This window comes from Zootoca vivipara, chromosome 2, assembly GCF_965207765.1.
Source record: "Zootoca vivipara chromosome 2, rZooViv2.hap1.1, whole genome shotgun sequence".
Classification (NCBI taxonomy): Eukaryota; Metazoa; Chordata; class Lepidosauria; order Squamata; family Lacertidae; genus Zootoca; species Zootoca vivipara.
Window position 1 is genome coordinate 2649847 of NC_142584.1, and position 11744 is coordinate 2661590.

The 11744-nt window shown below is 43.6% G+C and overlaps 1 protein-coding gene across 2 annotated transcripts in view; it reads right to left on the reverse strand.

Moving 5' to 3' along the window:
* DCTN2 (dynactin subunit 2) overlaps positions 1-8860 on the reverse strand; it is a 47775-nt gene extending 38915 nt beyond the window's left edge. For both annotated transcript variants that reach the window (XM_088662839.1, XM_088662838.1), the window contains exons 1-2: positions 8746-8860; positions 6382-6450 (exon numbers count right to left, since the gene is read on the reverse strand). In XM_088662839.1, the coding sequence (XP_088518965.1) occupies positions 6382-6450; positions 8746-8781 (105 nt within the window). In that variant the 5' untranslated portion in view covers positions 8782-8860. The remainder of the gene's footprint in view (positions 1-6381; positions 6451-8745) is intronic.
* Positions 8861-11744: the final 2884 nt, after the last annotated feature.

Here is an 11744-nt window from a genome sequence, read left to right on the forward strand (position 1 = left end):
TTTCCATTAGGAAGAGACCGACTTCCGTTACTTTAAAGTCTCTCCTATTTTTCCAATTGTTAAATTTAGAGTCCGTAATCAAAATTCCACTTACTTTATGGAAACCTTTAACTTTGTTCGGAAGAATCCGCCGCTTGCCGGGTCAGGACTCGGAGCTTCACTTCTCGGAGGTAAGATTAAGCCCAAAATGGCTCCCGCGGTTCCACCCCGCCGGCTCTCGATCGCTCTACTGAGCTCTCGGGCAGCGGGGGATCCGCAAAACGGAGCAGCCGCTGGGCGCGTGAGTCACCGGGACTGTCTACCCGGTGCTTTTACGGGGAGTCCGCTCGCTCTGCGGACTTCCCCCCCCTCCGCGAAGCCAGGGACTTCGGCGCGCGAAGTCCCTGCGTCCTTCTCTCCGCCGCGACAGACCGGAAGTCTTCTACCTTTCCCAGCTCAGAGATCTGTTATTTTTGAGCATTTAGGAACTATTCAAGCGGGGAGGAGAATGACAGCTCCTGTCATTTATTTTCATGGAAGGTAATTACAGGATTAAAAACTGTGATGCCACCAATTGCAATCCAATCGGCAAGCAACCCAATCTGCAAGCGCTGGTTCAGTCACCATGAAGCAAGCAAAGCTTTGAGCCTGCCCTGTACGTAGCCAATGTGGTGTTTTCCAGGTAAGTAGTGGGCTCAGAAAATGTATGGCCCTCCAGATGTTTTTGAAGTTCAACTCCTATCCGTCCCAGCCAGCATGACCAATAGTCAGGGGTGATGGGAGTCCAATCACATCTGTGTCATTAATGTCCAGGTAACTCAATGGATTGAATACTGTTATGTTAGCTGGTGTGACCCTCCAGATATTGTTGGACTCCAACTCCCATCAGCTTCAGCCAGAATGGCCAACAGTCAGGGATGATGGGAGATGGAGTCCAACAACTCTTGAAGGTCCACCAGTTCCTCACCGCTTCCCCTCTTGTAGATTCAAAAGGGACCTCAAGGACCATCTAGTCCAATCACCTGCAATGCAGGAATCTCAACACATGGTCCCCATCCAATATGAAACCACATTGGAACCTGCTTAGCTTTGCAAATGTGCTAGCAGTTTTATTCCTGCCCCAATGGGTCACCCTCCCATCTCACAAAGGGGAATTGGAACAGTGACAGGGCAGCAGAGCTAATTTTTCCTGCTTTTATGTGTTTACTTCACACACATAAATAATGCTTTCCCACACACATCTTTGTACCCCTCAATTACCTATACCTTTTACCTGCCACCATTCCCTTCCCTGGCGAAACAACTTTCATAAACCAGCCCAATATGGGGTTTAAAAATCAAGCGTGGTTTTAGTTAGTGCAAAGCACATGATGCTAGATAAAAAAGGTGCAAGTTTCCTTAAATAACTATGTTAATTATTCACGCTAAATATGGTATCTTAATTTGATATGGTGCAAGATTACCAGGTTTCTGAATCCTATGCAGAAAACCAGATGTTCCAACCATAAGGGCAGGCTCAAAATGCTATATATATGGATTAGGTAGCCACTAGTATCAAATGTTCAGGCACCCAGGTGCTGGAGATTTATGTCAAGACTATGTAAGGGAACTGGTACCTCAACTGGTCCCCTCACCTAGCATTGCCAAAGTAATGTATTATTCAAACCCTCTTCCCTCACCCTCCTCTCCCCTCCCCAGAGCCAGTTACTATGAGATTAAATGTACCTCATGCAATTCCTCTCAGGAGTATTGCATGCTTAGAAGGAAACACAGCTTCTGTGCAGCCCACAGCAAAGCATTTAAGGGCAAACAATACCAGGTTGCATGGCTGGTTTTCACAGGGAGATAGGACAAAATGCTAAAACACAAACCATGACTGCTGGAGTTCAGCATCTATTTACTAGTACTGTATCCCTCCTTGACAGAGAGGGTGGGTACTACAGAAAGCCACAAAACCAAACATTTTGTAGGATATGCAGGAGGCAAATCACATCCAAGACTCAAATATGAGCCACCATCACATCTGAAACATGGTGTCTACACATCAGCATTCATGGAGAAGCATTTCCACAAACTGCAAGGGTGGGCATGATATAGGCTCTTAAAAGTATGACTGATATAGAAGAAATATTTTTTCTCCCACCTTTTCACAATACTAGAATTTGGGGACACCCACTGAAACTGGATTGCAGTAGGACCAAGAAAAACAAGAGGAATTACTTGGTGTGTGTGTGTGTGTGTGTGTGTGAAGTTATAATTCCCTGCTGCTGAACAGCTCCCACACAGTGTGGAATTTAACTGATGGAATTCATAACCACAAGAAATGGTAACTGCCATGGCCTTAAGATGCCTTGTAAGAGAATGGTAAATTCTTCAAAGATAAGTCTATCAAGGGAGGTTGTTGTTGTTGTTGTTTAGTCGTTTAGTCGTGTCCGACTCTTCGTGACTCCATGGACTAGAGCACGCCAGGCACTCCTGTCTTCCACTGCCTCCCGCAGTTTGGTCAAACTCATGTTGGTAGCTTCGAGAACACTGTCCAACCATCTCGTCCTCTGCCGTCCCCTTCTCCTTGTGCCTTCCATCTTTCCCAACATTGGGGTCTTTTCCAGGGAGTCTTCTCTTCTCATGAGGTGGCCAAAGTATTGGAGCTTCACGATCTGTCCTTGCAATGAGCACTCAGGGCTGATTTCCTTCAGGATGGATAGGTTTGATCTTCTTGCAGTCCATGGGACTCTCAAGAGTCTCCTCCAGCACCATAATAGCCACTAGTATCAAATGTTCAGGCACCCAGGTTCAGGCACCAAGGGAGGTTAGGCATAATAATTAAATAGACTCTCCATTATCAGAAAATGCATATGCTACATAGGCCGACAATTCCATGCCCCATTTTTAAGCGTCCTAGAAGCAAATGGCCGGCCATGGCTGCAAACAGCATGATAGACTAGATCAGTGATGGGAAACTGGTGGTTTTCCCACCAGGTGATGGACTTCAGGGGTGGGAGCTATCCATCAGCACCAGCCAACATGGCCAATAGCCAGTGATGGTGGGAGCTGTAGACCAGCACTATCTGAAGAACATTAGGTTTTTCACTTGATGAATGTAAAACAATGACCCAAGTTCATCTGGTCTAATGTTGCCTACTGCAACCTTCCCTTTCTGGTGCCCTCTAGATGCTTTCGAGTACAAGAACAGCCTTATTCCAGTCAAAGGCCTGGAAATGATGCCTTATGAGGAACGGCTTAGGGAGCTGGGTATGTTTAGCCTGGAGAAGAGAAGGTTAAGGGGTGATATGATAGCCATGTTCAAATATATAAAAGCATGTCATATAGAGGAGGGAGAAAGATTGTTTTCTGCTGCTCCAGAGAAGCGGACACGGAGCAATGGATTCAAACTTCAAGAAAGAAGATTCCACTGTCGAACAGCTCTTACTGTCAGGAAGTTCTTCCTAAACATTAGGAAGAACTTCCTGACAGTAAGAGCTGTTCGACAGTGGAATTTGCTACCAAGGAGTGTGGTGGAGTCTCCTTCTTTGGAGGTCTTTAAGCGGAGGCTTGACAGCCATATGTCAAGAATGCTTTGATGGTGTTTCCTGCTTGGCAGGGGGTTGGACTGGATGGCCCTTGTGGTCTCTTCCAGCTCTATGATTCTATGATTTTTTTTATTAAAAAAACTCACCCCCAAACTTTGGCCCTCCAGATGTTTTGGACTACAATTCCCATCTTCCCCGACCACTGGTCCTGTTAGCTAGGGATCATGGGAGTTGTAGGCCAAAACATCTGGAGGGCCACAGTTTGGGGATGCCTGGATTAGCCTAAAAGAGAGAAGCTGGTCCAAAGTCACCCAGTGAGCTTCCTGGCTGAGTCAAGTCCCTTACCTCTAGTCCAACACTCTAACTCACTACACTTCATTGTTACAAGTAATTGTAATTTTTATGCGCCATTTTTCTCAAGTTTATTTTTGTTATGCTCTTTTAAGATTGGTAATCCAACACAAGATTTTGAATCTTTATTCTGTCCTATTGCAAATAACGGATTAGAAGACAAGACCTGGAACATACCAGCATGGAGATGCCACTGACCCTTGCCAAGTTCAGACCAAATAATGATGATCAGTCAGCCCAGCTAGTTAGTTGTGACAAATACAGTCTGTTGTGACAAATCATTCAATGCCAATTTAGGAGAGGGAAGCATTTTCTTTACTATGGAAAGCTGTTGAAGAAGGAAACAGCAAGTGAAAGCAGCAAGTGAAAGGTTAAGCACCTGCACACCACCTACTCCTTCTCCGCAGCAAACACACACACATACACACACACACACCACTTTGTACTTTGTACCCTGGTGAAAAACCCAGAACTGTGAATCTGATGCTACAGCGCTACCCCAAAACAGCTGGAAGGACATACCAGTTTTCAAAGGGCGCTGTTCACAAATTGCCTTCTTAGCTACGGTATGAAATCCAGAAGCTTCCCCCTCCCCCTGCACAAAACACCCCTTTTGTAAAATGAAAGCTGAGATTAATTTTCCTCAGGCTTTCTCAGAACAACCAAATTTCATGCTGCTTCATATTATCTGTAGCCAAACAAACCACTCTGTACAGCTACAGCAGCAACTATCCAATTGTGTTTAAAACTGGGGTCAAACAGCCTGACCCATAAAACACAATTTTTGCCCATCCTTATGCCCACAGTTGCCCACAACTGTAGCTAAACTATGGTGGATTCAGATCTTGGTAGAAATTCTTACTAAAGACCACAATATAACATAGGTGCTCTTCACTGCTCATCTGGACTGAGCAAAGAGTGATCCAGGAGAGGAAACAAAGAGAAGCACCCACCTATTTATCCAGCCAATACAGGACCTGGCCATCTCACATTCTCAGAAAATTACCGCAAATACTGTAAATGAAATTAAAGCCTACACAAATGGGGGTGGATATAATGTATAGGCTTGGCAGCAACAGTCTGATGCTACCACTGGTTAACTGTAAGAAATGCTGGAAACACTTTTTTCATTATAGGTTTTAGATTTCCTCAGAGATTGATTGGTGTTAAAATAGAATTGTTACCAATGGTAGAAGCACCAAGAGATATACGAATCACAAGAAAACTAATGTTCACTCACAGCACAACTCTATACATGTCTACTCAGAAATATATCCAATTGAGCTCAATGGGATTTACTCTAGATCAGGCATCCCCAAACTTCAGCCCTCCAGATGTTTTGGACTACAATCCCCATCATCCCTAACCACTGGTCCTGTTAGCTAGGAATCATGGGAGTTGTAGGCTGCAGTTTGGGGGTGCCTGCTCCAGATCCTCTTTTAAAGTCATCCAAGTTGATGACTATCACTGTTTCTTTGGAATGACATACTTGTACCTATTTTCTCAGCCCTGGTTCCTAAACATCTGGTGTTTGCTCCTGAAATCCGAAATATTTTCCAGCCATGAACATGCAAACAGATCTCCCCCCCCCCAAAAAAAAATATACATGTGAAAACAGCCTAGCTTGTTCCACTTGCAAAACCAAACCTCACTCCTGGCAACATTGTTGGGTACAAAAGTCTAGAAGTAGACTGTCAGGATTTAAGGTTAGTTTGCCGTTTCTAATTTCAGATACCAAACTGATGTTGGTGTATGAATAAAGGCGGCACAATTCATCTATTACTCTCTTTCAAGCAATTAATGTATTCTTCTGTATCTCCTGAAATCCATTTTCCTGGACTAGGGCTGTCACCATAGCATACAGTTGTTAATACCCTATATTCATTTCAGCAAGGGTCCCATAAAAGAGTTGCTATTTAAAATCAATGAATGCCTCCAGCATAGGATTTTTGACCAAAACCTTCAAGATTACTTCAGGAGGGCTTTGCACTCTGAAGATAAAGGCATCCAATTTCATGTCTTTTGTCAAAGGCAAACACAGCTCTTTCCTGGCAAGCAGAAATAAGAACAAGTTCAAAAGCTTTCAAATATTCAACTTTTCTACTAATACTTTAAACATCTAATCTCAATTTAAAGGAATGTTATTAAGGAGCAGCACGAGTCCTCCTTAGAAATCCATAGTTTAGACATATTTTGTAAAATCCGATTACAGGGGAATTATTGTGACTGGGGTGGACAGACGTTCACAAAATTCATTATTTTTTGGGAGCTGCTGAATGCTTTCCACCTTTTTTAACCTTAAGAATGATTTAGATACCCAGATCCTTTTAAAAAAGATTTAAGCTACCAAATTCTACCACATACCCACCCCATACACCCTTTCACCCAGTCAAAACCACAGCAGCATTAAGTAGTCACTTTGGTCAAAAGAAACATTTGGAGATGGTTCGAGGGCTTGGCACACCCACAGAACACAACCAGAACACTACTGAAGACATGAATAAGTGTCACATGATCTTACCGCATCAAACTCTGCTTGATCATCTTCTGGGAGATCACTTGTTTCATAAACATCAGGTTCGTTCCTGGCCTGGAAAACACAAAGATAATCCAGTAAGGTCAGAGACAAAGATACAGAAGGTCAGAACAGACCCAAAAGTGTTCTACAGCAATGATATGCCCTCAAAGCAGGAATGAATAAATTCTCATAATCCAGATAATTGGAGAACAGAAGTAAACAAGATGCTATCAGGTTAGGATTAGTTAGAATGGGTTGAGTAAACACATCAAGCTGTGACTAACTTTACAACAGCATTACAAATAAATCCACAAAAGTCGCAAACATTGGTACTAGCCTACTGGCCCTTAACTTAAAAGAACATCTATGGCCTAAAACCATAGATTTCAAAACTTCTATCTTAAGGGAATCCTTTCACTGGGGACACATCTTTTGAGGATTGCTGGAGAACATGCTAGGATGAACACTCCGCTCATTTGAGAAGCTGGTCAAGCCTGTCTGAACTTTGAGAAGGTCCTAAAGCACATTAAACACTTTGTTGCTTTGTTCCTTGGTAGGGAAGAATGATAGTGTTGGTAAAGTTCTCGTTATAGGATACTTTACTGTACTACTGCTGAACTTACCACTAAGGAACCTGATTAAAGGTAAAGGTAAAGGGACCCCTGACCATTAGGTCCAGTCGTGACCGACTCTGGGGTTGCGCGCTCATCTCGCCTTATTGGCCGAGGGAGCCGGCGTATAGCTTCCAGGTCATGTGGCCAGCATGACAAAGCCATTTCTGGCAAACCAGAGCAGCACATGGAAACGCCGTTTACCTTCCCGCTGTAGCGGTTCCTATTTATCTACTTGCATTTTGACGTGCTTTCGAACTGCTAGGTTGGCAGGAGCTGGGACCAAGCAACGGGAGCTCACCGCATCACAGGGATTCGAACCGCCGACCTTCTGATCAGCAAGCCCTAGGCTCAGTGGTTTAACCACAGCGCCACCTGGGTCCCACAGCGCCACCTGGGTCAAGGAACCTGATTAGCTCACATTAAACCCCAAGGGTGAGCACATATAAACCTAACCTCTGATGGGTGTCACCGGAATATAACTTTACTGTACAAAGGTAAGCATCATACCAACTGCTCTGACAACTTTTTCCTCTGGGCATGCAGTCCCTGAAATGTTCCCCACAAAAAATGGGGCTCTCAGGTTAAAAAAGGTTCCCCGCAGATATAAATTGGTAGAAAATGGATGGGGCATGTATAGATAGGATATGTTGCTCTTTACATGGGACCTCAATCCTCAACAGCTGAGCTTGCTCTACCACACAAACTCCATAGAATGTTTGGGGAAAGAAACAATTGCTTGGAAATCCCCAGAAGTCAAAACACAAAACTATCATGAATAATGTTCTAAATTCCCAGGGTACAGCATCCCTAACTGAATAAAAACACAACTGTCCAGGCATCAGAAGGAAGCAGTTCAGCAATTAATCACAGGTCCACCATCTACTAACCCTTTATTGAATGTGGCCGATGCTCCTATGTGGATCACACTGCAAGGCAAAATGATGCCCAAACGCTAACAGTCAGGTTACAAGCTTACAGAGATTGGGGCAGGGATGAATGTACCCAAGTTTCCCTCAAAGGATGGTGTGGAGACCACCAACCTTGGAAAGCTACTTGGCTGTGGATAAAATCCACAAGGAAATTCACATCCCAATGGAAGTGGGGAAAGCCAATAGGGGGTGCTTTTGGAGGGGTGATGCCTAACTTGGGCGAGGCATTCCATGGCTCCACCTGCTTTGCCTGTTCATATCCCTGTCTGAAATCCTGGATAGCCACTGCCAGTCAGTGTAGGCACTACTGTACTAGATGGACCAACCACCTGACTCAGCACTGTGTTTGTTTGTTTTTATTTTGTAAACTGCCCTGTGATCCTCGGGTGAAGGGTGTGTGTGTGTGTGTGTGTGTGTTTTTAAGGCAGCTTCCTATGAGATTTGTCACAACCTCTCGCGGCTGAGCAGAAAGGCACTCTGCACATCCTCTGGAACACTACTGTGAACCACCCTGGGATGATCTTCGAATGAAGATACAAATATACATATAAATATTATTATTATTTATTACATCGCGTGTTTTTTGATGTTGTCAGGGTCACTGAATCAAGCCCTAGCCCCATTTAAGCTTCCATTCAGGATCCAGGATCCTCCCGCCCCGGCAGTTTCTTCCCTCATTCCCTGCAGTGTAGACCCCACCCCGTCTCCAACAACCCCACGAAACAAAGCGAGGCGAGGCGGCCCCACCCCACCCGTCCTCTTCTCCGCCCCTCGGAACCTTTCTCGCCCCCCACCCCACCCCGCTCCCTTCCTCGCACACTCACAATGCCGGGCAGGTCCGCATACTTGGGGTCGGCCATAGCCAGGTAGAGGGATGGGCAGAATCCGCCTAGGCCGGGCGATGGTGGGGGTGGGGAAGGAAGAAAACCCAAATATCGCGAGAACAGGCCAAAAAAAAAAAACTAAAGGAAGAATGAGGTAGTCGTTCGACCGCGCAGTGCCTTCTGGGAGTTGTAGTCGCCAAAGGAGTTGCGGAGTAGACGTTTTTAACTTGAGTGTTGCTAGGGGACGGAAAATGTACGCTGCTGTTATTATTCTCGACGTATGCTGACAACTGATCACGCAAAACTAGCGTTTTATTTTTTTAAAAAAATCAAATTGATGTTTTCCTTTCGACCACCGCAGGTATTTAGGGAGCCTCACAAGAAAGCGACCCCTCTGCAGCGACGCGGGGGAGCGTGACCCGTTTGGCTGCCCTCAAGGCGCCCCCCGACTCTGCCCTACAATGGCGTGCGAGGGGCCGTGAGACCCAAAGGTCTGCCACTGCTTCCAGTACTGTATACTAGACCATTACACTTTTCCCGCTCCCCATTCCTCCTTTCAAAAGAAAACATTCCCTGTGATCATTGAGCACGCTCATATCCTCCAACATTTCTCCAATGAAAATAGGGACGTCCGAAGGAAAAGCAAGACATTCTGAGATCAAATCAGAAACCTGTAAATCTGGAGCTGTCCCTAGAAAATAGGGTCTGCACATCCAGCTGTTTTGGGGCCGTTGTTCCCCGATTTCATACTTTTGCCAAACCTGAGGTTCCCTGAGCCTACTTCCGCACTTGTAGAATGATTTTGCTTTTTAGTACGTAAAGCAATGCTTTTTTCCTTTAAAAATGTTTAGGGGTACTCTCATTTTGACGCAAGAAAATCACCATTTTATAGTTCAAATTGGGAAAAATAAATACAGTGAATGGAAAAAGTACAAAGATTCACAAAATGTTTAGGGATATGGGTACCTCTATATCCCCCCCCCCCCGAAAAAAGCACTGCATAAAAGATTCTTAGTCCTCCGCATGTGGACTTAGGCAGGCAGTCATTTACAGGGATGAATGACTTGGGACACCCCGAGCCTTTTAATCAATTATTATTTATATCAATTATTTATCAACTCAGGAATATATCCTTTTTGTGCCTTTTACTGATACCAGCAGACACAATTGCCAACAGTAATATCAGAATGATGAGATTTAGTTAATTCTGTAAATAAGCAGCATTTATGTCAATAGGAATTAAGCATGCCTAAATTTCTCCAGATTTATGGCTGTGATACCCACTGAGGTCATAATATAGCCTGGACCACTAATAAAATTTAATATAGAATTAAGATCCAATCCACATGCATCTGTTTAAAAGTAGGAGTTTCACTTACTTCAGTGGATCTTATCTTCACATAAGATTGCTTAAAACCCTGTGGCAACTAATTTTTACAGAGCCTGAAGAGCCAGCAATATTGGCTCCATTCATTGATTGCTCCAATCTGTAAGTGGAAACACAGCAAATGCCTCTTTAATCTTCTTCTGCAGCTTTGGCACAGGGGCGGCCAAACTGTGGCCCTCAGAGTCAGGCCACATGGGGTCAACAGCTTGCACTCTTCAGGCCTCTAGCAAGCACAATCTGTGCCCCCCAGCCTGTTGGGCACAGAGGTAAAGGAAGGAATGTTAGAAAGAAAGAGAAAAAAAAGAGATTGCCCATTCAATTTGGTTCTGCTTCTACCCGCTACTGTCTTCAGTCACACCCACAATCAACATGCAGCCCCAACAGGTTACCTCTGAGACAACAATAAAAAGGTTGTCCACCACTGATTCAATATTCACCTCAGCCCCTCATTAAAAAACAAAACTGACCTCATGGGAAGTTGAAGTTACAGCCACACCATACATTGGTTTTCCCCAAAGAACCCTGGGAACTGTAGTTTTCTAAGGGCACTGTAGTTCTGTGAGTAGTAAATTGTGGTTCCCAGGATATATTTATTTTTTGCAGAAAGCCATTTGCTTTCAATGTATGGCGTGGCAATAAGGGATGGTATTCTTGTGATAGGTGTGCTGCTACTCAGTATTCCTCAACAGGAATACTGGAGGACAGGCTGGTGAGTGCAATGTGTCATCCATCCTTCATTTTATATGTCTTTCCTCATTTTGTCCTTCAGTTTTGGTATTCAAGAAACACTGTAATGCAAGACTAATCCTGTTATGACATGTATTAGTGTATATAGTTTCCCCTCAGGTCCTTGACAGTTGTTTTAAGAGGGAACTTTAGGAGGGAACTTTGAATTATGTTTGATACATTGTTTGAGCCAGCCTCTATAAAAGCAGGCCAGCTCGGCAATGCAGTTCAGTTCTGTTCTGGCTTCCGAATAAAGAGCTTCTTGAAGAATCGCTGTGTCATCTACCCACTATTTAATAAATCCTTTTAAGGTGGCTTATATATATATATGATACTTGCACCTTTTTCTCTTGATGTATGTGCATTGTTAATTATTCATTATGACTTTTTATTACATCTGTGCATCTAATACTTTCAAGCATTTTCTTTTTGTACCGGTAAATATAAAATACATTAAGTAATATGTTTGGATGTTGAATGTGTAAGTGTATAATGGATAAAACAAACACCGTGAGCTGTACTGCTGGATAAGTGTTTAAAAGTTATGTATTTGTAATTTTAAAAACCATTAACATTTTGTTTTTTAAAAAATATAAGTACGGTAATACGGGGTCTGTGTGGAGTTGAAATTAAATCAAATTACCAGAACTTGCCAGATAAACAAAGCCTGAAGTTACATATTTCATAGCAGAACCCATAAAATACTGACTTCAATCCTGAGCATGCTTTATCTGGAAGTGAGCTTCACTGAACGCAGTGGGACTCACTTCTGAGTAAGCATTGATGGAATCACACTGTAAGCAAGAAAATATTATCTCTCCTGGAACCTGCAAGGCTCCAATTATTTTAACTATACTTTAAAGTCTTAAATTTAAAACAAAATATA